Source organism: Procambarus clarkii, chromosome 17 (assembly GCF_040958095.1).
Source record: "Procambarus clarkii isolate CNS0578487 chromosome 17, FALCON_Pclarkii_2.0, whole genome shotgun sequence".
Classification (NCBI taxonomy): Eukaryota; Metazoa; Arthropoda; class Malacostraca; order Decapoda; family Cambaridae; genus Procambarus; species Procambarus clarkii.
In genome coordinates, this window is record NC_091166.1 from 47,035,722 (window position 1) to 47,060,071 (window position 24,350).

The 24,350-nt window shown below is 43.2% G+C and overlaps 1 protein-coding gene across 7 annotated transcripts in view; it reads right to left on the reverse strand.

The window, feature by feature from the left end:
• LOC123772491 (uncharacterized) overlaps positions 1–24,350 on the reverse strand; it is a 162,173-nt gene that overhangs the window by 94,191 nt on the left and 43,632 nt on the right. For all 7 annotated transcript variants that reach the window (XM_069325956.1, XM_045765708.2, XM_045765712.2 and 4 more), the window contains 4 exons: positions 20,156–20,278; positions 16,738–16,993; positions 8,940–9,092; positions 7,597–7,795 (listed from right to left, as the gene is read on the reverse strand). In XM_069325956.1, the coding sequence (XP_069182057.1) occupies positions 7,597–7,795; positions 8,940–9,092; positions 16,738–16,993; positions 20,156–20,278 (731 nt within the window). The remainder of the gene's footprint in view (positions 1–7,596; positions 7,796–8,939; positions 9,093–16,737; positions 16,994–20,155; positions 20,279–24,350) is intronic.

The following is a 24,350-nucleotide window of genomic DNA, read 5'->3' on the forward strand; positions in this document are numbered from 1 at the left end:
CATACCCTGTGATCTGGGAAAGAACCAGAATCCTGGCTAGCAGACACACAGACTGGTTGGGAGCCCAAAACAACAGTCATCAAGGTAGGCCAAAACCCAAACACACAAGAGACAAAGACGGGGCACCACGACCTGAGCCAAGCATGTGAAAACATGAGAAGCTAGATCCAGGCCAAACGGGAGAACCTTGAAGCTGCAAGCTCAAGGCCCCACCACAAATTATGACCAATCCCTGAACTGCAGATGGATAGGGATGTGCCAAGAAGCATACCAGAAGTAAAGGGAAAGCACCCAGGCACACGGCTTGAGAATGAGACAGACCTGGGACAAGGCGGTCTCAAGAAAAAGTGACAAGGTATAAACCGGTTGAACCGCAAGAAGTTGAGAATGAACTGTAACTGACCCGGTTCAGTTCAACTCCACCGAAGGCCGACAGAAATGACCCGAAGGGCCTACAAATTGTGGGACCCAGCTAAAGCAAACTGGGTAAGTGACCCCCCACCACACTACTTCATCACTGGGAGTATTCATCAAAAATTAAAAAAAAAAAAAAAAAAACACTATCGCAGGCTCTTAACATTCTTTGGAGACAGAACCTGGATACTGGTGTTATCCCTGACATATTCAAAACAGCAGAGATAGCACCACTCCATAAAGGAGGGAATAAGACAGAGGCAAAAATTTAGAGACCAAAAGCACACATCAGAGAACTGATGGTAGAGCAGCCTGGGAGCCATGACCTGCCTCCTTCCTTCCCGAAAGTGAGGAGGGTGGGGCGAATGAGCGGGTGCTGGATTATATTCGTCAACCAAACTGCCAGACCTCAATCTTTGATTTATTCCATCCTTTCATTTGCAATCTGACCCCAGGCACCTCCACCCACAAGAGGCCTATGTCGTTTCGTGTCTGGTCACTGAGTTGCCATGACACGACCTGTGCACCTGCTTTGACGACCCAGTCTTGTTTTTGTGCCTGCCCGTGGTAGACAAACCCCTTCCCTTTACACCATTTTATATATGCATATTTTTTTGCATCCTGCTACAATGGAATCAGGAAATGCAGGAAATCTGTTGTTCAGGGCTTCAACAACCAGTTGAGCAAAGAGAAAACATGTAACTTCCTTATAAAGTTGAAAATCCTTCAACTTCCTTATAAAGGAAGTTGAAACTGGGATTCCAAAGGGTGTTGTGTGCCATATACTGCACAAAGTTAGCAAAACCACAAAGTTAGCAAAAGTGAAAATCCAAGGGCATTTATGGGTGTCAAGAACATTATTCCTGTGTTTAAGTCTCAGCCCAGAGCATGGATGTCTAGAGCCATTTTTTGTGAATGGTTCTCAAGTCATTTTGAACCCAAAGTGAAAAACCATTTTAACAGCATTGGTATGCCAGCAGACAGCAAAGTGGTGGTGCTGTTTGAAAATAGCTCAACACATCCACATGAAGATGAGCTATTTAACGGCAATATGTTTGGTACATTTTTGCCACCCAACACAACTTCCTTGATCCAACCCAATGATCAAGGGATAATTTTGAGCCTCAAACTCCATTTCAGAACTAAGTTTGCCAGACAACTCCATGCAAAGAAGGGTATCTTCAAGGACTTTATGAAAACACTTATTATAAAGTTAGCTGTGTGGAGTATTGCACATACATGGGAAATGGTCAAGCAATCAATCATGAAGCATGTCTAGAACAAACTGGCCTGCAGCTGTCTATTTCCTGATGACGACAACAGCAATGCTGCCGATTTTGAAGGATTTGGTGGAAAGAAAATAAGCGAGACGAAGAAATTACGACAAGAACGCCTTGTTTATATTAAAGGAATAAACAAACAGTCCCAACAACCGACACTGGTCACAGCCAATCTTGAGGAAGAAGTGGCTACATGGTTTGAATGTGATCGAGATGTTCCTACTGCACAAAGCATATCTGATGATATCATTCATTAATTTGGTGATAGAAAATAGCCAGGTGAATTTACTGGTTTCAGAAGATTCATCAGAGGATGATGAGGAAGACACAGCAACTCAAGCAAGCATGCCAAAGGTTTAAAACAATTTTAAAGTTCACAAAAAGAAATTCTGATACCAATCTTCAGGGTCTGATGGTATTTAATAGATTTTACAAAGTTTTCAAAACCGCAAAGAGATGGCTCGAGGTAATTAGCACTCAAGAGAGTTTTGAGAGGGCTTCCAGGTGAGCTTGAATTGAAGCCTCATGTGTTCCTCTATGTAACCCTCGACTCCCCAATATCTTACAATTAAGCCTCAACCCTCAATATCTACTTCCACCCTCAATTAATACCACTATATTCACCTAGCCATCATTCCAAGATCAAATGTGGAGAAAACATCTGGACACTTTGTGAGAACCCATATTTGTTAGTGTACTGTACCAATATTCTGTGGTGTTTTGTTTGAAGTATTTAATGAAACAATAATGTAGTGTTACATGCTTTTATACATAAAATGATTATTTTTCGTGCCTAAAGGGGAAGGGTCGACCAATTATCCAAACACGACTACACATCCAATTGTAATTGGTACCAAGGTGGTCAGAAGGGAGAATGTTAAGTGTACTTATAATATTTTCGGTTGTTTGTTTACTTAGTTCGGAGAGTTCTATGGCCATTATTGAGCCAGCAGGTCTTGGAGGCAGCTTGCTGTTTGATTCTCTGACTTTCTGGGTGCCTTCCTCGGTGGTGGTATATATGAATAACTTAATATATAAATGTCACAGTTCCCTTCGCCTCTGTGAGGGGCCAGGTTCTGGGTCTGGGTCCCTGATATGCCAGAGAACTCCACAACTGATGGTACCTACATCTGGGATGGTAGCTTCAGGGAGCCACAAGGGACTCCCATCAGAAATAAGGCTTTTATGAGCCATAGCATTTGACAAGATCCCATTATCTCCTTGGATATCAGATATTAGATAGTGCAGTCAGATAGGGGGCAAAACACAGCACAGTGCCATGTTTATTTAGCTTAGGAAATATTTAAGCATCCCAGTAGGATCATGTTGTGCATCACCAACTGGAGAGATTAATCAATTTTGAACAAGCACCCCCCTTCCTCACCCACCCCCCCACACACACACACACACCATCATGAGAGAAACCGTCGTCACCATTGTTGTAACACAGCTTGAGAGCTCCAGGATCATTGTGTCATAACTGGGTGATAGTGCTCAGAAGGGCTATGCAAGTGGTGTTCCCGATACCATAAATATACCAAAATCCTTGATAAAACATGGACAGTGGCAATTGTTGTGAAAAATACATATACAGTATATCTGACAAAAAAGAATGTCTAAGGGTCTTTGAACCAGAGCTGACAAAATCAAAACAAAGATGGCAGATGGGACAGGACTAGATGGGACATGGTTGTCAGCGGAGAGAGCAAAAAGATGAAGAATTCAAAGGTTTTTACACAGAAACAAATACAGGAAAGTGGTTTCCTAGGTTGGTTAGTGAAGACTGAAAATTTACTAGAGGCTTATTAAGAAAAATTTCTTAAACAAGAAAATGAAAATCTCAAAAGTCAGGTAAAGACTTTATCAAATAGCTTGTTGCAGCAGAATAAGGAAATTGCCAGCTTGACTGACAAGGTAAAGAAGCAGGAAGGACAAATCAAGGAACTAGAGAAAGAATATGAGACATGGAAATTGAAAGAAAATGAATTTTAAGAAATAAACAAAAAAACCAGCGTTGAATGTAATGAAAAGCCATTTTCTAGGTGAGACCCAGAGGCTCACAGGAGCCATCCAGTCTGAATCAGGAAGCCGGTGAGATGGTACACAAACGTAAATCAACAAAGTCCTTAGAGGAAAGAAGTGTGAAGGGCAAAGGAGGGAACATGTTACTGAAAATTGTGTATACCAACACAGATCGGGTAAAAAATATTAAGATGCCAGACATTGTCACACTAGCAAAGACAAAACTGGAGGATGAAATTTTAAATGAGGTGGTATTCCTGAGGGGTTATGCACTATGGAGATGCAACAGAAAAGCTAGAAAAGGTGGAGGTGTTACAATCCTGGTGAAGGAACGATTAAAGGCAAGAGAATTTATATTTGACAACCCTCGAGAAGAAAACATAATGGTGCTGGAGATTTGCAGTCAAAATGATAAACTATTAATCATTACTACATACAGCCCACCAGCAAACAATACATGGACTTGGAAGAGCTCAATGGCAAAATAGGGGGCCTTATAATGATCATGAGAGAAATAATTGTACATGTAGATACAGATAAATCACAATTGTTGATATTTGGTGACTTCAATTTGGCGACTGTCAATTCAACATTGACAGAGCAAGCGTCGGAGGCGGTCTTATCCACCCGAGCTGTCAGGCAGGAGTTGCCACAGAGATATTATCTAATTATTTCAATATGTCTGATTGATTTTTTCTTTGTATTTTTTTTGGCAATAATATTACTCAGTAGTGTGTAGAGTGATATATTTATATAATAAAATGTGTGAACCATCGCTATACTCAGAACTATGGTGTGCATATTAGTGATTCAATTATAATGTTCATAAAATAATAAACAAATAGTTTTACTGTTATTACACTATATACACAGGGTTAGTTCTTGCACCAGTAATGTTCATCACCTACATAAATGATCTACCAGAAAGAATACAGAATTATATAAACATGTTTGGGGATGATGCTAAGCTATTTGGGAAGATAGGAGATGTAGATGATTGTCATGCCCTTCAGATTGACCCAGATAAAATAAGTGCTTTGAGCACAATGTGGCAAATAGAATTCAATGTGAATAAATGCCATGTTATGGAATGTGGAATTGGAGAAAATAGACCATAAACAACTTGAAAATTATGTGGAAAGGAAGAAAAGAAAAAAGAAAAAAAAAAAAAAAAAGAGAGAGAGAGAGAGAGAGAGAGAGAGAGAGAGAGAGAGAGAGAGAGAGAGAGAGAGAGAGAGAGAGAGAGAGAGAGAGAGAGAGAGAGAGAGAGAGAGAGAGAGAGAGAGAGAGAGAGAGAGAGAGAGAGAGAGAGAGAGAGAGAGAGAGAGAGAGAGAGAGAGAGAGAGAGAGAGAGAGAGAGAGAGAGAGAGAGAGAGAGAGAGAGAGAGAGAGAGAGAGAGAGAGAGAGAGAGAGAGAGAGAGAGAGAGAGAGAGAGAGAGAGAGAGAGAGAGAGAGAGAGAGAGAGAGAGAGAGAGAGAGAGAGAGAGAGAGAGAGAGAGAGAGAGAGAGAGAGAGAGAGAGAGAGAGAGAGAGAGAGAGAGAGAGAGAGAGAGAGAGAGAGAGAGAGAGAGAGAGAGAGAGAGAGAGAGAGAGAGAGAGAGAGAGAGAGAGAGAGAGAGAGAGAGAGAGAGAGAGAGAGAGAGAGAGAGAGAGAGAGAGAGAGAGAGAGAGAGAGAGAGAGAGAGAGAGAGAGAGAGAGAGAGAGAGAGAGAGAGAGAGAGAGAGAGAGAGAGAGAGAGAGAGAGAGAGAGAGAGAGAGAGAGAGAGAGAGAGAGAGAGAGAGAGAGAGAGAGAGAGAGAGAGAGAGAGAGAGAGAGAGAGAGAGAGAGAGAGAGAGAGAGAGAGAGAGAGAGAGAGAGAGAGAGAGAGAGAGAGAGAGAGAGAGAGGAGAGAGAGAGAGAGAGAGAGAGAGGAGAGAGAGAGAGAGAGAGAGAGAGAGAGAGAGAGAGAGAGAGAGAGAGAGAGAGAGAGAGAGGAGAGAGAGAGAGAGAGAGAGAGAGAGAGAGAGAGAGAGAGAGAGAGAGAGAGAGAGAGAGAGAGAGAGAGAGAGAGAGAGAGAGAGAGAGAGAGAGAGAGAGAGAGAGAGAGAGAGAGAGAGAGAGAGAGAGAGAGAGAGAGAGAGAGAGAGAGAGAGAGAGAGAGAGAGAGAGAGAGAGAGAGAGAGAGAGAGAGAGAGAGAGAGAGAGAGAGAGAGAGAGAGAGAGAGAGAGAGAGAGAGAGAGAGAGAGAGAGAGAGAGAGAGAGAGAGAGAGAGAGAGAGAGAGAGAGAGAGAGAGAGAGAGAGAGAGAGAGAGAGAGAGAGAGAGAGAGAGAGAGAGAGAGAGAGAGAGAGAGAGAGAGAGAGAGAGAGAGAGAGAGAGAGAGAGAGAGAGAGAGAGAGAGAGAGAGAGAGAGAGAGAGAGAGAGAGAGAGAGAGAGAGAGAGAGAGAGAGAGAGAGAGAGAGAGAGAGAGAGAGAGAGAGAGAGAGAGAGAGAGAGAGAGAGAGAGAGAGAGAGAGAGAGAGAGAGAGAGAGAGAGAGAGAGAGAGAGAGAGAGAGAGAGAGAGAGAGAGAGAGAGAGAGAGAGAGAGAGAGAGAGAGAGAGAGAGAGAGAGAGAGAGAGAGAGAGAGAGAGAGAGAGAGAGAGAGAGAGAGAGAGAGAGAGAGAGAGAGAGAGAGAGAGAGAGAGAGAGAGAGAGAGAGAGAGAGAGAGAGAGAGAGAGAGAGAGAGAGAGAGAGAGAGAGAGAGAGAGAGAGAGAGAGAGAGAGAGAGAGAGAGAGAGAGAGAGAGGAATATATGTCACTTATAACAGGAATAATGACCACAATAATAACAGGAATTAACCAAATTGACAAAGAAGAATTCCTGAAACCAGCAACTTTACGAACAAGAGGACACAGATTCAAGCTAAGGAAACAACAGCGCCGAGAAAAAATCTTAGAAAGTTTTCTTTTGCAAACAGAGTAGAAGACGGTTGGAAAAAACTATGTGGGAGGGAGCCAGTCGGCCGAGTGGACAGCACGCTGGATTTGTGATCCTGTGGTCCTGGGTTCGATCCCAGGCGCTGGCGACAAACAATGGGCAGAGTTTCTTTCACCCTATATGGCCCTGTTACCTAGCAGTAAAATAGGTACCTGGGTGTTAGTCAGCTGTCACGGGCTGCTTCCTGAGGGTGAAGGCCTGATCGAGGACCGGGCCGCGGGGACACTAAAGCCTAGAAATCATCTCAAGATAACCTCAAGGTGGTGGTGAAGGCCAAAACAGTCAGTAGTTTCAGAGTGTTATATGACAAAGAGCACTGTGAAGACGGAACACCACGGGCGTAACTCTCATCCTGTAACTTCTCTTAGGTAATTACACAGCAAAATGAAGCCCCTCCTGTTATTTCCAACTTGATAATTTAAATCCTCCAGTGACTCCATTAGCACAATATAGCCCTGCAGGGATACTTGGAAAATTTGCTGTACTGGGCTATATGTCAACCCAGTCTGATTGCATATTCTAATATCCAAGGGCACAGTAGAATCTTGCATGAGGGAGAAGCTGAATAAAAACAACAGAAATAATTCATATTTGTGAATATACAATTAAGCAATCAGGAAATCTTAGTAAAGTCACCAATTATTTTGACAATATTCTATACTAGTTGCTCACCATGTTATGTCAAACAAAATGTGCAACAAGCCAGAATGGTACAAATTTAGCTTGTTGCTTTTTTTTTTGCTAAAAAGACTAACTTTTTTTTATTCAAATATATGTTTTATATAACATCCTGAAAGTCTACTTATCATTATATTTAAAAAAAAAAATGTGTAGTGCTTATTTGATTGAGTTCAATGGCATATTTAATGCCAAAGTTCTATTATACTGTATATTATTCAAGACATCATAAAACGTACCTTGAGAGAGTGTAGCATAGGGAAGAAGATATTTACAATAGATGAAATCAAGTTTGGCTAGTCTTTCCTGTGCTGAGCGAGGTATTCTGCAAGTGTCTGCAACTTTACCCCAAAGTTCTTTTTCAATGACAGACATAAGACCTCCATGCTGCTCCACCACTTCATACAGACGAACCAGATCTAGTTCCATACACCCAATCTGTTTAATTTATTAACTGATAAAAGCAGGACAGATATTCAATTCATTGTTTCTTATTTATCACATATGAAAGTGATACCACTATTATTTAAGTATAGTACAAGTACGGTGAATGACAAGAGATATACAAGTATACCTAACAAATTTACAATATTTTGGCATATACAGAACATTTGCAAAGGTAAACCCTATTCAAATGTAAAAAAATAGAAAAAAATTACCATTAAATTATAGACTTGGCCAAGCCTATAAATTATTTTAACTTACAACACAGCACCAAGGGGAATTTTTAAACATATCTACAAGATCATGTAAGTGAAAAGTAGTCATTGGAGAAGTCATTAGACACTTCAGTCTAAAATGACTCACATAAATTTATTTATTTATTTTATTTATTTATATATACATGGGTTCTTACATTCTTGTAAAGCCACTAGCACGCATAGCATTTCGGGCAGGTCCTTAATCTTAATTTTCCCCGGAATACGACCCGCCAAATCATTTAACAACCTGGTACCCATTTACTGCTGGGTGAAGAGGCTACAGTCAAGGATTGGCACCCAGTCAATCCTCCCTGGTCAGAATACGAACCCAGGACAAAGCACTCACAAAGCATCGAGCAAGTGTATTACCACTGCGTCATGGGGACAATCCATAAAACTCAAAAGATCTTCCAAATCGTCTTGGCATCATAGGTGACCACTATCAAAGTCTTTAACAACTGGTTGGACATATATTCACTTCCTGACTGCTACTGGGTGTCAGCACCATGTTTACCCCTATATACCCATTATAAAAACCTTGCACACATATAACCTAAGCTCTGATTTTTTAAGGGGAAAGTTTCCACAAGTCATGTGCCCTTGGGGTATGCCTGAAAGTAATCTAAGCAATAACTGCGAGATGCACACATGGCAGACTGAGAAACAAGGTGTCAGAAGTACAGGAGGCCACCAGACAATGATTTTCAAAAACATTTACTTGCTCCTACTCACTTCAAGTTAAATTATCTACTCTTTCCATAAGATTTCATCCCATTTACAAATACACTCAATACAAATATTACACGTGATTTTCTTCTAGATTCCCCACCCCCCTCTCAAAGCAAATAAGGATTAAAGGAAATAAATTAAACTAAACTTACTAAAGGATTACTATTGAGTTCAATATTCTGCTTTGCTAGACATCTTTTGATGGCACGTAGAGTACGCACATTTGGGCCCCAACGTCTCATCATCTTGTGAATATACTGGTTGTTACCAGTGAATCTCATATCATCATTTACTCGACATTCAGGCTGATGGAATAAAAAATACATGCAAAATTATTAAAATATTTAAACAACCAGTATTGAATGTAATGAAACACCATTTTCTGGGTGAGACCCAGAGGCTCCACAGAGCTATGCAGGCAGATATATACTATTAGAATTTGGCATCAGTCAGTGTGAATAAAGTTCAAGGCCTATCGGATACCACGAGCCAAAACCTGGCCCCCACAGAGGCACATAGAGCAATAGCGTATAGAAATGCACAATGGATTTTGAGCATTCTATGTCTGCCATTGATGGGGCCAGGCACCCAGAAATGTAAGCACCTCAAAACAAACCCCTATTCTGGTTAAAACGATTAAAATAGACTAACAAGTGGACAGTACTCCCCAAATGAAAACAAGCAAACTAGCGTTACGTCGCACGAGCCACATGTCTGCACAGCTCCCCCCTCCCTAGGAGGGGAAAGGGACAGCCATAGATCCAACGTGCCGGCGATCTACCCTTCAGTTCGAGGCTAGATATCAAAACACGCGAAAAACCGCCGACAGGGTGGAGGGGGGGGGGGGTTACCGAGGAGCTTCCGAGTCTCACCCAGAAAATGGCGTTTCATTACATTCAACGCTAGTTTTCTGGGGGGAGTCACTTTGGCTCTCTGGAACTACATCACCATAGACAAAAACTAGAGGGACTTGCCCAGGAGGCGATCGGTGCTTGTATCTCACCTTGAAGTCAAAACAACAGGTTGCAACTGCCGACCCAAAGCAACGCAGGCTTGACTAGACCCAGGAACATTTATGAGGTAGCGTGCAGCCAGGACCCTGTTCGACCTCCAAAAACCCCGCACCCAAATGTCAACTTAAGACTTGTTACTGAAGACGGCAGCCAAAGCAGCAAACTTACAAACATCATGGGCTTGAGGATTGACCGCAGGCTGACTAGACTTGATAACCCTGTGGATGACCTGGGAGACGCGCGCCCTAGAAAAGGGAAGAAGGGAAACCAGGTCAACCCAAAGCGCATCCCCGGCCACCAAAGCCGTGGCACGCAGATATTGGCAGCGAGCCGTAACCTGACAACACATGATGCACCCCCCAGACCTAAGCATCAACAACCCAAAGACCCCTCTGGAAAGCAGCAGACTTATTCTTCATCAGAAAAGAAGGAGACGGCTGCAAATGAACAAATCTATTACCAGGATCAAAAGAGCAGAAACCTCTGTGCCGGAGGAGAGCATGAAGCTCTGCGACCCGACCCCCAGAGGCCAATGTCAACAGGAAAAAGAGCCTTAGAAAAATAATCCTGAACCAAAGAGGCCACCACAAACGAGGAGAGGAGAGAAAAGAGAGCACCCTGTCCAACGACCAGGATGGCTCAGGCAGCGCACGAGCAGGCCGGAGGTGAAACAATGCACAAGACAGCTTGCAGAACAGAGCAGAAGTAACATCGATATTAAATGCAAGCTGCAGCGGCTCCGCCAGTGCCGCACGATACAAAACGACAGTATTCGCATATGATAATGGTCCTGAAACAACCACGAAGGGAAGGACAAGACAACCCTATCAGTGACTGAAGTACACCTACGCAGTGATAGGAAAAACGCAAGAACGGCCAAGCAACTTCATACAGCCACCGAGATGAAACATGCAGGTGGGAAACCATCAATGAAGCCACCTGCACACCATACAAGTGATGATAGACTCGAGTCAGAAAAAGCAGGCGCAAAGACTCGAGGAGAAGAACGAACAAGCCTCATACCGGACTGGACCGATCTGCTGAGAGAGGCGCAGCCGCGGAAAGACCCACGGGTTTGGACACCGAGCAAGCACTGCTTGAAACCAAGGCTGGGTCAGCCACAAAGGGGTCAGAAGGACAAGTTTCATCTGGTAAGTCTTCAAGAGAACCAGGACCTGGAGCAACAGCTAAACCGCTGAGAAGAGGTATAGGTAACCCCACCTCACCCAGTCCTGCCTGAAGGCATTGATCCCAACGACCTCGCAGTCAGGGAAGGGCGCCACGTATACCGGGAGATGCCTCAACCATGCTGACGCGAAGAGGTCCACTTCCAGGGCCCCTAATGTCCATTCCGTGGAAAGGGAAATGAACCGGGACAGGCCATCTGCCAGGACATTGGACACCTCTTGAACGTGAACTGCCGGGAGAGCTAAACCCTGAGAACTCAGCAGACGAGTCACCGAAAGCATCCAGCCCCAAAGAGCCAAGGACCGCAGCAAGCCCCCGCAGTTCAGGCGGGGTTGAAAACTCGAGGTGCCAGATTCAAACCGAAGGGAAAGCAACGAAAGTGGTAACCATGCCACCCCACAACAAACCAAGCCAGTCCCCAAACCTCCAATGAATCGGGACATGCCAATACCCAACCTTAAAGCCCATGGACACTATCCAAGCATCTGCCTCCAACGGAAGACGGACCTAGGACAGAGTAGTCATCCGAAAGGAGGGGTAATAAACCCACGGGTTCAGATGGGACAAGTCTAGAATGAACCTGAGGTCCGCGCAGTCCCGTTTCAGAACTGGAGACAGTTGGGAAACCCACGTAAGGGACGAGGTCATTTCGAGCACGCCCAAGCGAACCCACTCCGAGATGTCCCGACAGAGCGCAGAAGAGGCCCGCCCAGCCAGCCCTGAACGAAAGAGGGGGGGGGGGGGGGCCCGCCCAGCACCACCGCAGGCCACATGAACGACCTGATAGGCCCACAAATCGTGGGACCAGGCATGTGAGCAAACAGAGCCAGGGGGCTCCCCCCCCCTCCCATTGACGGGACGAACTGCGAAAGGGCCAACACACCTTACGAGCAACTAAGCGGCACACAGGGTGATCCCCGTGCCCAAAAGACAGTACCAAAAGCTGCACCGGCGCCAAATCTGGCACCACAGGCCTACCATGACAGGAAGAACCCTGAACCCTGGCATGATCCTTCCAGGAAGGCCCCCAACGAGCCCCCTAGAGGACTAATAAGTCCAACATAGGACGAAAACTAGACGAAGCTGCCTGCAGATACTGCACAACCACAGACTCTGCAAACAGCAATGGGCAAAATGGCGAAGACAGCCTAAGAGCCCGGGCCCAAGCGGATGCCAGAGAAGAAGCAAGCACCACCTGCCGACGTGAGAGGTAGGAAGCAAAAAACTTCAAAACCGCATCCCGTAGGATCGGCACAAACAGCTTCAACAAGGCAGACGATGCATGCCACTCTGAAGGCAACGCACCAGACCCAGAGGCGGCCCCAAGCACCTCCACATCCACCTCAAACCAGTCGGAAGACAGCTCGAGCAGGGAGAAGAAACGCAAGAGTGAAGCCAAATGGCCACTCATGCGCAAGTCCTCTGCGACCAATGCAGCCGAAAGGGAAGGAACTTGCACACGAAGCTGCAACACACCAACATCCCGCAGAAGGGCAGGGGCGAACAAGCATGCATTGAGATGATCAAAGTTGCCCCCCCCCCCAGGACTGCAATGCCGATTGAGCCTCACGCCACTCAAGTGTGCGGGACCGACAGAACGAATGCCAAGTTTCCAACGAGAAGAGAGGGCAGACTGCTAACCAGGATGACTCCAGAACTTCATAACTTTATTAACTGTTTCTAAATGTAAACAAAGCCTCCAAAGATTGAGAAAAGATGTACAGGTTCGTAAGAGCTTGCGTAACTACTTCGTGAATCTGGCCCCTGGCTACTAATATTTATGGCCGATTGGCAAACCCCGACAAACCAGGACACATCAACAATGAACGGCTTTCTCAATGAACTGAGAAAGCGGCTGGTGTGCAAATGTCATGGGCATGAGAAAAGCCCAAAGGTTGTAGGGACAGAACAACACAGCAGATGACTTGAGAAAGATGAGCCTTGGAACAGGGAACCAAAGACAGTGGAAGAACCCCCAAGGCATCCACAAATGCTAAAACAAAAGCACAAAGGCAGCATAAAACAGGATGCACCCTGGCTGGGATAACGAAACAACAGGAACTAGAGAGACCCCTTTGGAAACTAGAAAGGAGGAGCTGACTGGAGACAAAAAAAAATGACCAAAAGATCAAAACCACCAACACTGAAGGAGAGCATGATGCGCCCCCACATTGTAGCCGGAAACTATGACTACCTACAAAAGAACCAAAAGAAAAGAAAATCAAACCAAAGAGGAGACAGCAAATGAGCAGGAAAAAAGAGGGGGCCAGAGACCAGATCAACCCCGGAGAAGCAAGAACAGCCCAGAGGGTAAAGAAAGCATGAAACAACTTACTAAGTTGAGCCAAGACAGTGTTGACCCTTTACGCGCACTGCAGTATTTCTGTCAGCGTCACAATCTGAGGCAACAGTATTGGCAAGAGATGCCAACCAAAAAGAGCAATGACGACAGTGACGGAACAATCACCAAGAACCAAGAGGACCACCTTATAAGTGACAGAGCAACACAGGCAGGGGCCAGATTCACAAAGCAGTTACGCAAGTACTTACAAACCTGTACATCTTTTCTCAATCTTTGGTGGCTTTGTTTACAATTATTAAACAGTTAATGAGCTCCGAAGCACCCAGACGGCTGTTTATAACATTAACAACAGATGATTGGGAAGTTTTCATGATTGTAAACTGTTTAATAAATGTAACCAAAGCCGTCAAAGATTGAGGAAAGATGTACACGTTCGTAAATCCTAGCGTAACTGCTTTGTGAATACAAGTCCTGGACAATACTTCCATGTCAGAAGGACCAGATGCAAAGAGAAGAGGAAATGCAGATGAAGTCACAATAATGTTGACCAAACCACACACACACTAAAAATTGAAGAGATGACAACGTTTCGGTCCATCCTGGACCATTATCAAGTCGATTGTGACCATTATCAACAGAGGAGGAGAAGATCGACTTAGCATGGCACTGCTGGCCATTCTTCAGGAAGAGGGGTAGCTGCAGAAAGTTGGCAGAATTCGTGCACCGCCCAAGCAGTACAGGAACCAGGGCCAGATTGGCCACTAAGGAGCCAGAGGAGTACCTGCCGCCAGAAGGACTCAAACCTCTCCAGGACCCGGAGCAACAGCTGGATCAGAAAAAGAGAGATACAGAAACCCCCAGCTCGTCCAGTCCTGCCAAAAGGCATCTACCATAGAAGTCAAGCAGTCAGGGAATGGTGCTACATGCGATGGGAGACTAGAGGCATTAAACGTCATAAAACTAGAAGATAGAAGAAAAAGAGGTGATATGATTACCTCTTACAATATACTAACAGGAATCGACAAAACTGATAAAGAGGAATTCCTGAAACCAGCAACTTCATGAACAAGTAGCTACCCAGAACTGAAGGACAAGAGCTACAAAGAGAGATTAGAGGCATTAAATATGCCAAAACTAGAAGATAGAAGAAAAAGAGGCGTATGATAACTATGTACAAAATAGTAACAGGAATCGAAAAAAATTGATAGGGAAGAATTCCTGAGACCTGGAACTTCAAGAATAAGAGGTCATAGACTTAAACTAACGAAACAAAGCTGCCGGAAAAATATAAGAAAATTTACTTTCGTAAACAGAGTGGTAAATGGTTGGAATAAGTTAGGCGAGGTGGTGGTGGATACCAAAACTGTCTGAAATTTCAAAGAGTTATATGACAAAGAGTGCTGGGAAGATGGGACACCAAGAGCATAACTCTCATCCTGTAACTACACTTAGGTAGTTACAGATTCAAGCTAAAGAGGCCTGGTTGAGGACTGGGCCGCAAGGACGGTGAGCCCCAAAATCATTGCAAGGTAATCCGCAAGGTAAGGAAACAAAGGTGCCGAAAAAAATGTTAGGAAGTTTTCTTTTGCAAACAGAGTAGTAGACGGTTGGAACACGCCAAGTGAGAAGGTGGTGGAGGCCAAAACAGTCAGTAGTTTCAAAGTGTTATACGACAAAGTACTTGGAAGACGGGACACCGCGAGTGTAGTGCTCATCCTGTAACTACACTTAAACAATTACAAAACTCCAGATCCATGCACACTGGAAAAGGAAGGGACTGCCACCAAGGCAAAAGAAATCCAAGAAAAAAACACTGGGGCCAGAGCAACTGCAGCAGCCTGACTCATCAGAGGAGAACTGACCAGCATGTGGCCTGGGAGCCACGGACTGCCCATCCATCACCCAAATGAGGGGGAAGGGGAAGGTAAACAAGCATGAGCTGGATGAAAACATTTTCAGTTGTTTGTTTAGTTACTTTCGGGGAGTTCTATGACCATTTTTAAATCTGCAAGTACAGGAAGTAGTGAGATGAGGTTTTTTGTTTTACTGACTTTCTGGGTGCCTTCCTTTGGGGAGTGGCATATAAAAGAATATAAAAAGAGATAAATGCCACTGCTCCCTACGCCTCTGTGAAGAGACTAGGTTTTGGCTTCGGGTCTCTGGTAGACCAGAGAATTGTGACTGACGGCAACTTTTAGACATTACACACATTTGGAGATGTTAGCTACAGGGAGCCAAAAGGGGTTCCCCCCAGAAATGTGGTGCATAATATAATACAACTACTGTATTATAGCTCCTGTATTATTACAGTACATCCACTGAATTTTTACATACTGTACCTGGACAGAGTTTTAGGAGTTCTTCTAATTCTCGAGCCCAGCCTGGGGCCAGGGAATTATCAGGGAAAAGTGCCTAGCCATTACGACTATATAGCACTTGGAAGGGGTCAAGATAAGGATTTGGGATGGGTCGGGGGGGAAAGCAATGGTGCCCAACCACTTGGATAGTTGCGGATTGAACACCGACCTGCATGAAGCGAGACCGTTGGTCTACCGTCCAGCCCAAGTGGTTGGGTAGCCTGGGGCCAAACCCGACAATGTTTATTTACAGGTATATTATTATATCTTCAATATTATTATCTCTGTATTAATATCTATTATACTCTTAAATCTGTATTACTATATATATTGCATTATTACATTACAATATGAAATTGTCTGTATTACTACATCTATAATGTTGAAAGGACTACTAGGAAAGTAATAACCTTAAATAGGTAATACTTCATCAGCACCACTAAAATACCTAAGGAATAGCAAGAAAATAAGAATAAAAAGGGCAATTGAGAAAGATATTCCAGGGTCAATATGTATATGGTGCTTCACTTATGTGGTGACCAAATTATCCAAATAACAAGAATGTGGTCATGAGTTCATTTATGTGGTGGCCATACAGTAAATATGTGATATATGGTTGATGAGGTTCTGGGAGTTCTTCTACTCCCCAAGCCTGGCCAGAGGCCTTGACTTGTGAAAGCTTAGTCCAACAGGCTGTTGCCTCGAGCGGCTCGAAGACCCACATATCCCCACAGCTTGGGTGATCTGGTACCGGTCTGTGATACTTGCTTTATTTATATAGTGGTCAAACAGCACGCATGAAATACTGTACCTGCTTCACTTACATAAATTGCCAAACCAGCTGCATGATTATTTTTTAGATATACAGTACCTGTATTAAAATTTACTCAGAAACCCTTTACTTATTTCTCCTTTTAACAATAAATTTAGAATACACAATGGCTCAGAAGAATACACAATTCCAATTAAAAGTTTTGAAACAAGTAGCTGTTTTCAGGTTAAACAGCCATAATAGTATTAGATATATATTTTTATTATTAAGTTTTATATATATAAAAATGATTAAATAATTTGAAAATGATTATCTTACCTTGAAATTATTGGGTGGAACAATACGACACAAACCAAACTGCTCAGCTTCTGGTCGGATCTTTTCAATATAATCAAGAGGATCAGTAAACTCTTCTTCGGATGGAAAAAATGTTGGTGCTCGAGTTAACAGACTATTGTCACATGTGTGTGCAGCATTGGGATCTAACAAAGACTTGTCAGACACAACTGGTGAATAACTATTCAGGGCACTTTGACTAGTTGGAATGCTTGATAAAGATGAAGATTTTCCAGGACTGGAAAAAAATACATTAGAAATTTAGTCAATATTCCGTGAAACATAAATAGCTTATTAATTTAATTAACACTATCGCGCTCTGAGCCCTCCTATTATAGTCGTAAGTTTTTCTCCTTAATGTAATCCGATGACTATCTTCAGTCATAAACTAAAATATTTGTATAAAATTAAATTTTCATCCGATCAACTTCTAGGTGGTTTCAAAATGAGCGCCTTTAGATTAAGCACAATATGATACCAAAATGAAAGACATAACATGAAAATTAATGTTATCAAACTGAACGAGTACAGTATATACATTAGTCTGCAGGTGTGCCAATTGGTGCTCGTTCACGGGTAACTTGGCTGACTTTAGTCTTTGCTGTGGGACTCACTCCAGGCTTTTAGACCTTTTATGCATATATCCCTATAGAGAATTCTATTGCGAACACAATGATACCAAACGATCGATGTAGCATGAGAAATAAGGTGAGAAAACTGAAACGAGTATACAGTGGTACCTCGGAATACGAGTGTCCCTGTATACGAGTTTTTCGGAATACGAGCAGGATTTGCTTGGAAAATTTGCCTCAGAAGGGGAGGGTTACCTCAGAATCCGAGTTTGTTGATACACGTACTGGCCAAACTAGCGCGTGGTGGCATGACAATCGGCGCTCAGTTTACCAGTGTCTTGCGCCCAGTGACTATCCTGCCTGAATTCTTCTCCAGGATTTTCAGTGTTTTGTTGGATTTTTGGTCATTTGACCATAAAAGGTGTCATTATATATTTTGCAATGGGTCCCAAGAAAGCCAGTGGTAAGGGTCAAGCCAAAAAAACGCATGTCAGAATGACAATAGAGGAAAAGCAAGAGATCATTCGGAAGCATGCAAATGGTACACGTGTTGTTGAACTTTGTAGGCAGTACAACAAATCCACGTCAACGATATGCACTATACTTGCCAAGAAAAAGGACATTATGAGTGCTAATGTGGCAAAAGGCGTAAGAACAATCACGAAACAAAGATCACAAATACTTGAGGATGTTGAAAAGAAGTGGTGTCAGATGTGGGAAGAAATGCAAACTTTTATTGAAATGACTCACCCAGAGAAAGCTGTAGTAGGCCGTTGCATTAATCTTTTCAATGACAATGTGATGCCTCACTACAAAGACATCTTACAAAGAAGGGGAAAAAGGCAAAATGTGCCAGAGAGTGCACACCAGACAGGTTCTCACTGCCTGATGTTATAATGGAAGGGGACTCCCCTTCCAAACAGTAACACCTCTCCTCCTCCCTCCTTCTCACCATCTTCCATATGCCATCAGCAGTCATTATCAAGGGTAAGTAATAACTTGAACATAGTTTTGTAGTGTAGATTTAGATGAATTAGGTATAAAAAGTTAGTTTGAAGTGAGGTTTTTGGGTAGTCAGAAACGGATTCATTTATTTCCCATTATTTCTTACGGGGAAATTTGTTTCGGATTACGAGCTGTCTCCAGAAACGGATTAAACTCTTAAACCGAGGTACCACTGTATATATTTTACCGATTTTGCGTGCTCAAGGGTAACTTAGCCGACTTTAGTCTTTATACCTTGTTATTGGTATTGCTTATATATATTGCATTTGTTATTGCTTATACATGTCTTTCTATTTAGAGCATTTTATTGCGAATAATATGATACCACAACGAACAATGTTGCACAAAAAATTCTATTAGCAAACTATGTGTGTTTGTCTGGTGTATTGAGTGTAGCGGGTGTGGCAATGAGTGTGCTCTAGCGGTTACGGCTTCGGCAACTTTAGGGGTTCTTGCGGGTTATGCGCTCCCATGTTGTCTAACTTATATGCCTATGTCTGTGTAGGAAATTTTATTGCGATCACAGTGATACAAAAAAGAACGATGTCGAACAAGTTTGGACTTGATAAACCTGAAAAGAGTAGCAACATGTTCGCGCTGTTTGGCGTGCTCGGCTAACAAACGACTTAGTTTTTTATTTGGCGCCAGCATCACATTAGCTTTGGTGACATGTTATATGTATGTTCCTCTAGAACATTTCATTGAGAACACATTGATACCAAAATGAAACACGTACATTGAAAATTACAGCCAAAAACATGAAAAGAGTATAAACTTTTCAGTAGGGGTGTAGCCAATGTGCAGTGGGTGTGCTGAAAAGGGTAACCCTTGGACAACTTCCTACGGTCTTGCGGGTGGGACACGCCCATGTCTTGTACTTTATATTCATATGTTTGTATACGGAATTTTATTGCGATCACAGTGATACCAAAATTAACGACGTAGAACAATTCTGGGGTTGACAAACCTGAAAAGAGCATAAACATTTCATCGCTGTTTGGCGCTCACGGCTAACGATCACCATAGTTTTTATTTGCTGCGAGTCTCACGTCGGCTTTGGTAAAATTTTATATATACTGTACAGTATATTCCTCTAGAGCATTCTCTTGCAAACAAACTGTTACTAAAATTAAATACATACATGGAAAATTAAGGTCAGCAGACCGAAAAGAGTATTAACATTTCAGTGTCGCCGCGCGGTCGCCCGAAATGCTCGACGCACAAGGGGAAAGTTAAAGAGCCTCCTGCCAGCAGCGCGATAGTGTTAAGGACCAACAATCAATTGTCAAAAGAATTTTATGAGAAGACAGACAAAAGAATGTACACAACAGAAATTAAGTGCATTATACAAAAATAAGGGAAAACTTTGACCAGTTGTTGACCAGACCACACACTGAAGGTGAAGGGACCAGACCACACACTAGAAGGTGAAGGGACGACGACGTTTCGGTCAGTCCTGGACCACTCTCAAGTCGATTGTATCACAATCGACTTGAGATGACGTTTCGGTCGAGGACTGACCGAAACGTCATCGTCCCTTCACCTTCTAATATGTGGTCTGGTCAACATACTTCAGCCACGTTATTGTGACTCATCGCCGACTTTGACCAGTTCTGACTGTGCACAGTCCTATCCATAGGAACAATGGGATATTGTCTAAGTGAGTGGCACAGTTCAGAAAAACATTCCATGAAAAGCTTCCACATTTTCCTTTATTCAAAATCCTTTGTCTAATTCTATTTTCCAGAGGATATGTTCTTAATACATTTTGGTAAAAATTAATAAAATTTGCCTATTCATTCACAGTATACAAGACAACTCACTTCATATTACTATCTATACTGCTTGCAGGTGATTGCCGACGACTACGAGACGCTGAGAGCCGGTTCCCACGCTGGGACGGGGTTGATGAGGTTGTTCCCTCTGAACTCTGAGATGGTGTTGGACTGTAAAATTTGAGAGATGATCATGTATATCAATTGTTTTTAAAACACAATGATAACAAAAAATAATAACCGATTATCTAAAAATCCAGTGTTGAATGTAATGAAACGCCCTTTACTGGGGGAGAGGGGGAAGCCCTGGAGGCTCCCTGAAGCTATCCAGACTGATATGTCCTATATTAGTTTGGGGTCATCAGTTACATGGAATTCTTAGCCGGATCATCAGTTACATGGAATTCTTAGACCTACCGGAGACCACGAGCCAGAACCTTGCCCCCTCAAAGGGGGTGCAGGGAGCAATGGCACTTTACATTAATGGATGTCTTATTCTGCCATCGACCAGAGCAGTTACCCAAAAATATAGGTGAACCAAAACAAACAATTAGCCTGGAAATTGCAACTTACCTCCTGAAAGCTAAGTTGGCAGGGAAGGGGGGGGAGGGGGAACTGGCTCAGGAGACCCGACCACCATCATTCCAGTTCAAAGCCTAACAGAAAAAAACACTGACGGAGTCAGGAAGCCTCCGGGGCTACCCCCAGAAAAGGGCGTTTCATTATATTTAACTCTGGATTTTTTTGGGGAAACCCCCGTCGGCTCCCTGCAGCTAACCACCCATAGAGAAGGAAAACAGGGACTTACCCGGGAGGCAGCAGCACTACATGACACAAGGCGAAGCAGGGACCTTTGGCCATGACAAATGCCCCAAAGCATCACAAAGCCGGAAAGGGCCCGGAACTTTCACGAGTTATCTGGCAGCCAGGACCTTGTTTGATCTCCAATATCCTCGTACCCGAATGTTCACCCACGACATGTTACCAAAAATCACGGCAAGTGCCGTGTACTTCTGTACATCATGGACACGAGAGTAGACTGCAGGCTGGCTGGATTTAATAACACTGTGGACAACCTCAGACACACAAGCCCTTAAACAGGGAACCAGTGAAACTGGGTCCACCCAAAGAGCGTCCACTGTCACAGATCCTGTGGCCTGCAGGTAGTGGTATAAAGCTGTCACCAGACACAACAGGTGATGCACCCCCGGCCGAAATAACCAATCATTGACCACCACAGGATCCATCTGAAAGCCCGCTGTCTCATTCTTTGCCAGAAAAAAAGGTGAAGGCTGCAACTGAACAAAAAACCACCTGGACCAAAGGAACAGAACCCCCGGCACCAGAGGATAGCATGAAGCTCCCCTACCCAGGCTTCCAGGTAACAAGAAAAGAAAACACATGAGGTAAGGGTTGTTTAAAGGATATTTGTGCACTAAGCCTCTGGCTGGCCTGCTAAATGTCACTTATTTAAGTCTTACTTAGGCATTGGTTGAGTGTTTAAAGGGTGGGTAGTGGCACCAATGTTGCAACCACACTACAAACCTCACTTGAGAGCGTGTGAGGATCGCAGCGCGCGATTTTGGGCGGACAATACCTAGGTTACCCGGTTGATGGGGTTCTGGGAGTTCTTCTACTCCCCAAGCTCGACCCGAGGCCAGGCTTGACTTGTGAGAGTTTGGTACACTAGGCTGTTGCTTGGAGCGGCCCGCAGGTCCACATATCCACCACAGCCCGGTTGGTCCGGCACTCCTTGGAGGAAACAATCTAGTTTCCTCTTGAAGATGTTTACAAAAGTGAATTTTCTTATATTTCTCGGCAGCTTTGTTTTGTTAGTTTAAATCTATGACCTCTTGTTCTTGAAGTTCCGGGTTTCAGAAATTCTTCCCTATCAATTTTATCGATTCCTGTTACTATTTTGTACATAGTGATCATATCGTTTCTTTTTCTTCTATCTTCTAGTTTTTGCATATTTAATGCCTCTAACCTCTCCTCATAGCTCATGTCCTTCAGTTTAGGAGCCACTTAGTGGCATGTCTTTGTATCTTTTCCAGTTTGTTGATGTACGTCATAAGATATGGGCACCAAACAACTGCTGCATATTCCAGCTTTGGTCTAAGAGGTCATGAACAATTTCTTTAGTATTTTCCCATCCATTTAGTTAAAAGCAATTCTGAAGTTAGAAAGTGTAGCATAGGCTCCTCGCACAATGTTCTTAATGTGGTTCTCAGGTGACAGTTTTCTATCTAGAACCACCCCTAGAACCCTTTTTTTGTCAGAATTCTTTAAAAATTTCTCACATAATTTATAGGTTGTGTGGGGTCTATGTTCTCCAATTCCACATTCCATAACATGGCATTTATTCACATTAATGGCCATTTGCCAAGTGGTGCTCTTATACTTATTTTGTCCAGGTCTTCTTGAAGGGTATGACAATCATCTAGATTTTTTATCTTCCCTATTATCTTAGCATCATCAGCAAACATGTTCATATAATTCTGTATTCCATCTGGTAGATCGTTTATGTAGACAATGAACATTACTGGTGCAAGAACTGAACCCTTGTGGTACTCCACTTGTGACATTCCTCCAATCCGATACATTGCCTCTGATTATGGCCCTCATTTTTCTATCAGTTAGGAAATTTTTCATCCATGTTAGAAGCTTACCTGTCACCCCTCCAATATGTTCCAGTTTCCAGAACAACCTCTTATGTGGAACTCTGTCAAAAGCCTTTTTTTTAGGTCCAGACAGATGCAGTCAACCCAATCATCTCTTTCCTGTAAAATCTCTCTGCTTGAATCTTAGAAACTGAGTAAATTCGTTACACAGGATCTTCCAGATCGAAAACAATACTGTCTGTCTGATATTATATCGTTTTTCTCCAGGTGTTCTACACATTTAGTTTTAATTATTTTTTCCAATATTTTGACAATTACACTTGTCAATGATACAGATCTATAACTGAGGGGGTCTTCCCTGCTACCTCTTTTGTAGATTGGAACGATGTTAGCCTTTTTCCACATATCAGCTACATTTACACAGGGATGCCTGAAAAATCAGTTGAAGTGGAATGCTGAGCTCAGGTGCACATTCTCTCAGAACCCATGGTGTGATTCAGAATAAGTGCTATCAAAGTTCTAGAGTGGTTCTGTTACTTTCATGGGAGGCCAAAATGACTATAAAGGATTATTTTGTCAAAGTTCACCGTCAGAGGGTCTGAGCTTGTTCTTGTGATTTTGAGACCGTGTTTGGAAGTTTCATGCCTTATCATTCTGACAGTTCTGGCAGAGTTGATAAGAGACTGAACTGTTTGTTCAAAAGCTGGTTGTCACCCAAGTCAGTTCAGACAGGTGATCCTTGCACTTTTTCTAGTTGTTCTTGTCTGTTGTGACAAACATAAGAGCTCTACTTCTAGGTCCTGTTGTGTAGCTGGTGGTTCTAAAAGTGTAATAGTTTCAGATGTGTCGTGAGGGGTCAAACCCTGTTTCTTCTACTTTTAGTGGCATTTGGCCAAAGCTGTTTGTTTCACAGAAGATCCAGAGTGATGGGGGACCAGCTTCTCCTGAAGGGGTAATACCAGATCTGGAAAGTGACTACCCAGATCAACCTCATTAACCAGAAGAATTCCCTCAACCAACCCTTATCTATTCAACTTCCTCTAAGTGGGTTAACTCTAGAAAAAAACAGCATTGAATGTGAGCCAGCCGGCTTACTCAGTACGCCTCCCTCCTTCCCGGAAGCAAGGGAATGAGGTGGGGGCAAGCTAGATGGCAATAGTTTCATGAAATTTTGATAGTTTGCTTTCATTGCTGAGGGGGAGTTCTTTTGGCAATTACTGGTTGGTGGTCTTGGTTTTAACTATGCAGTAATCTGTTTTGGTTCGCATATATTTCTGGTTGCCTTCTCCGGTTGGTGGCAAGTATCATTAACTTTAAATGTCAAGTGTTCATAGGTCATTGTTCCTCTCTAATGGGGCCAGGTTCTGGCTCGTGGTACCCAGAGGCCAATAGAACTCTGTGACTGATGGCACCTTATAGTATGGCAATGATCATTGTATGATAGCTTCAGGGAGCTGATGGGACTACATCCAGTAAGGTAAATAAATAAATAAGCTAAGTTATACAGAACCTGCATATAAATTTCCAACTTTCTCCTATAATTTGCTGTATTTGTCTGAACATGTTGTTCAACAAGGGTTAAAGCAACAAAGATGCATAAAAAACATAGAATAAAAGATGGA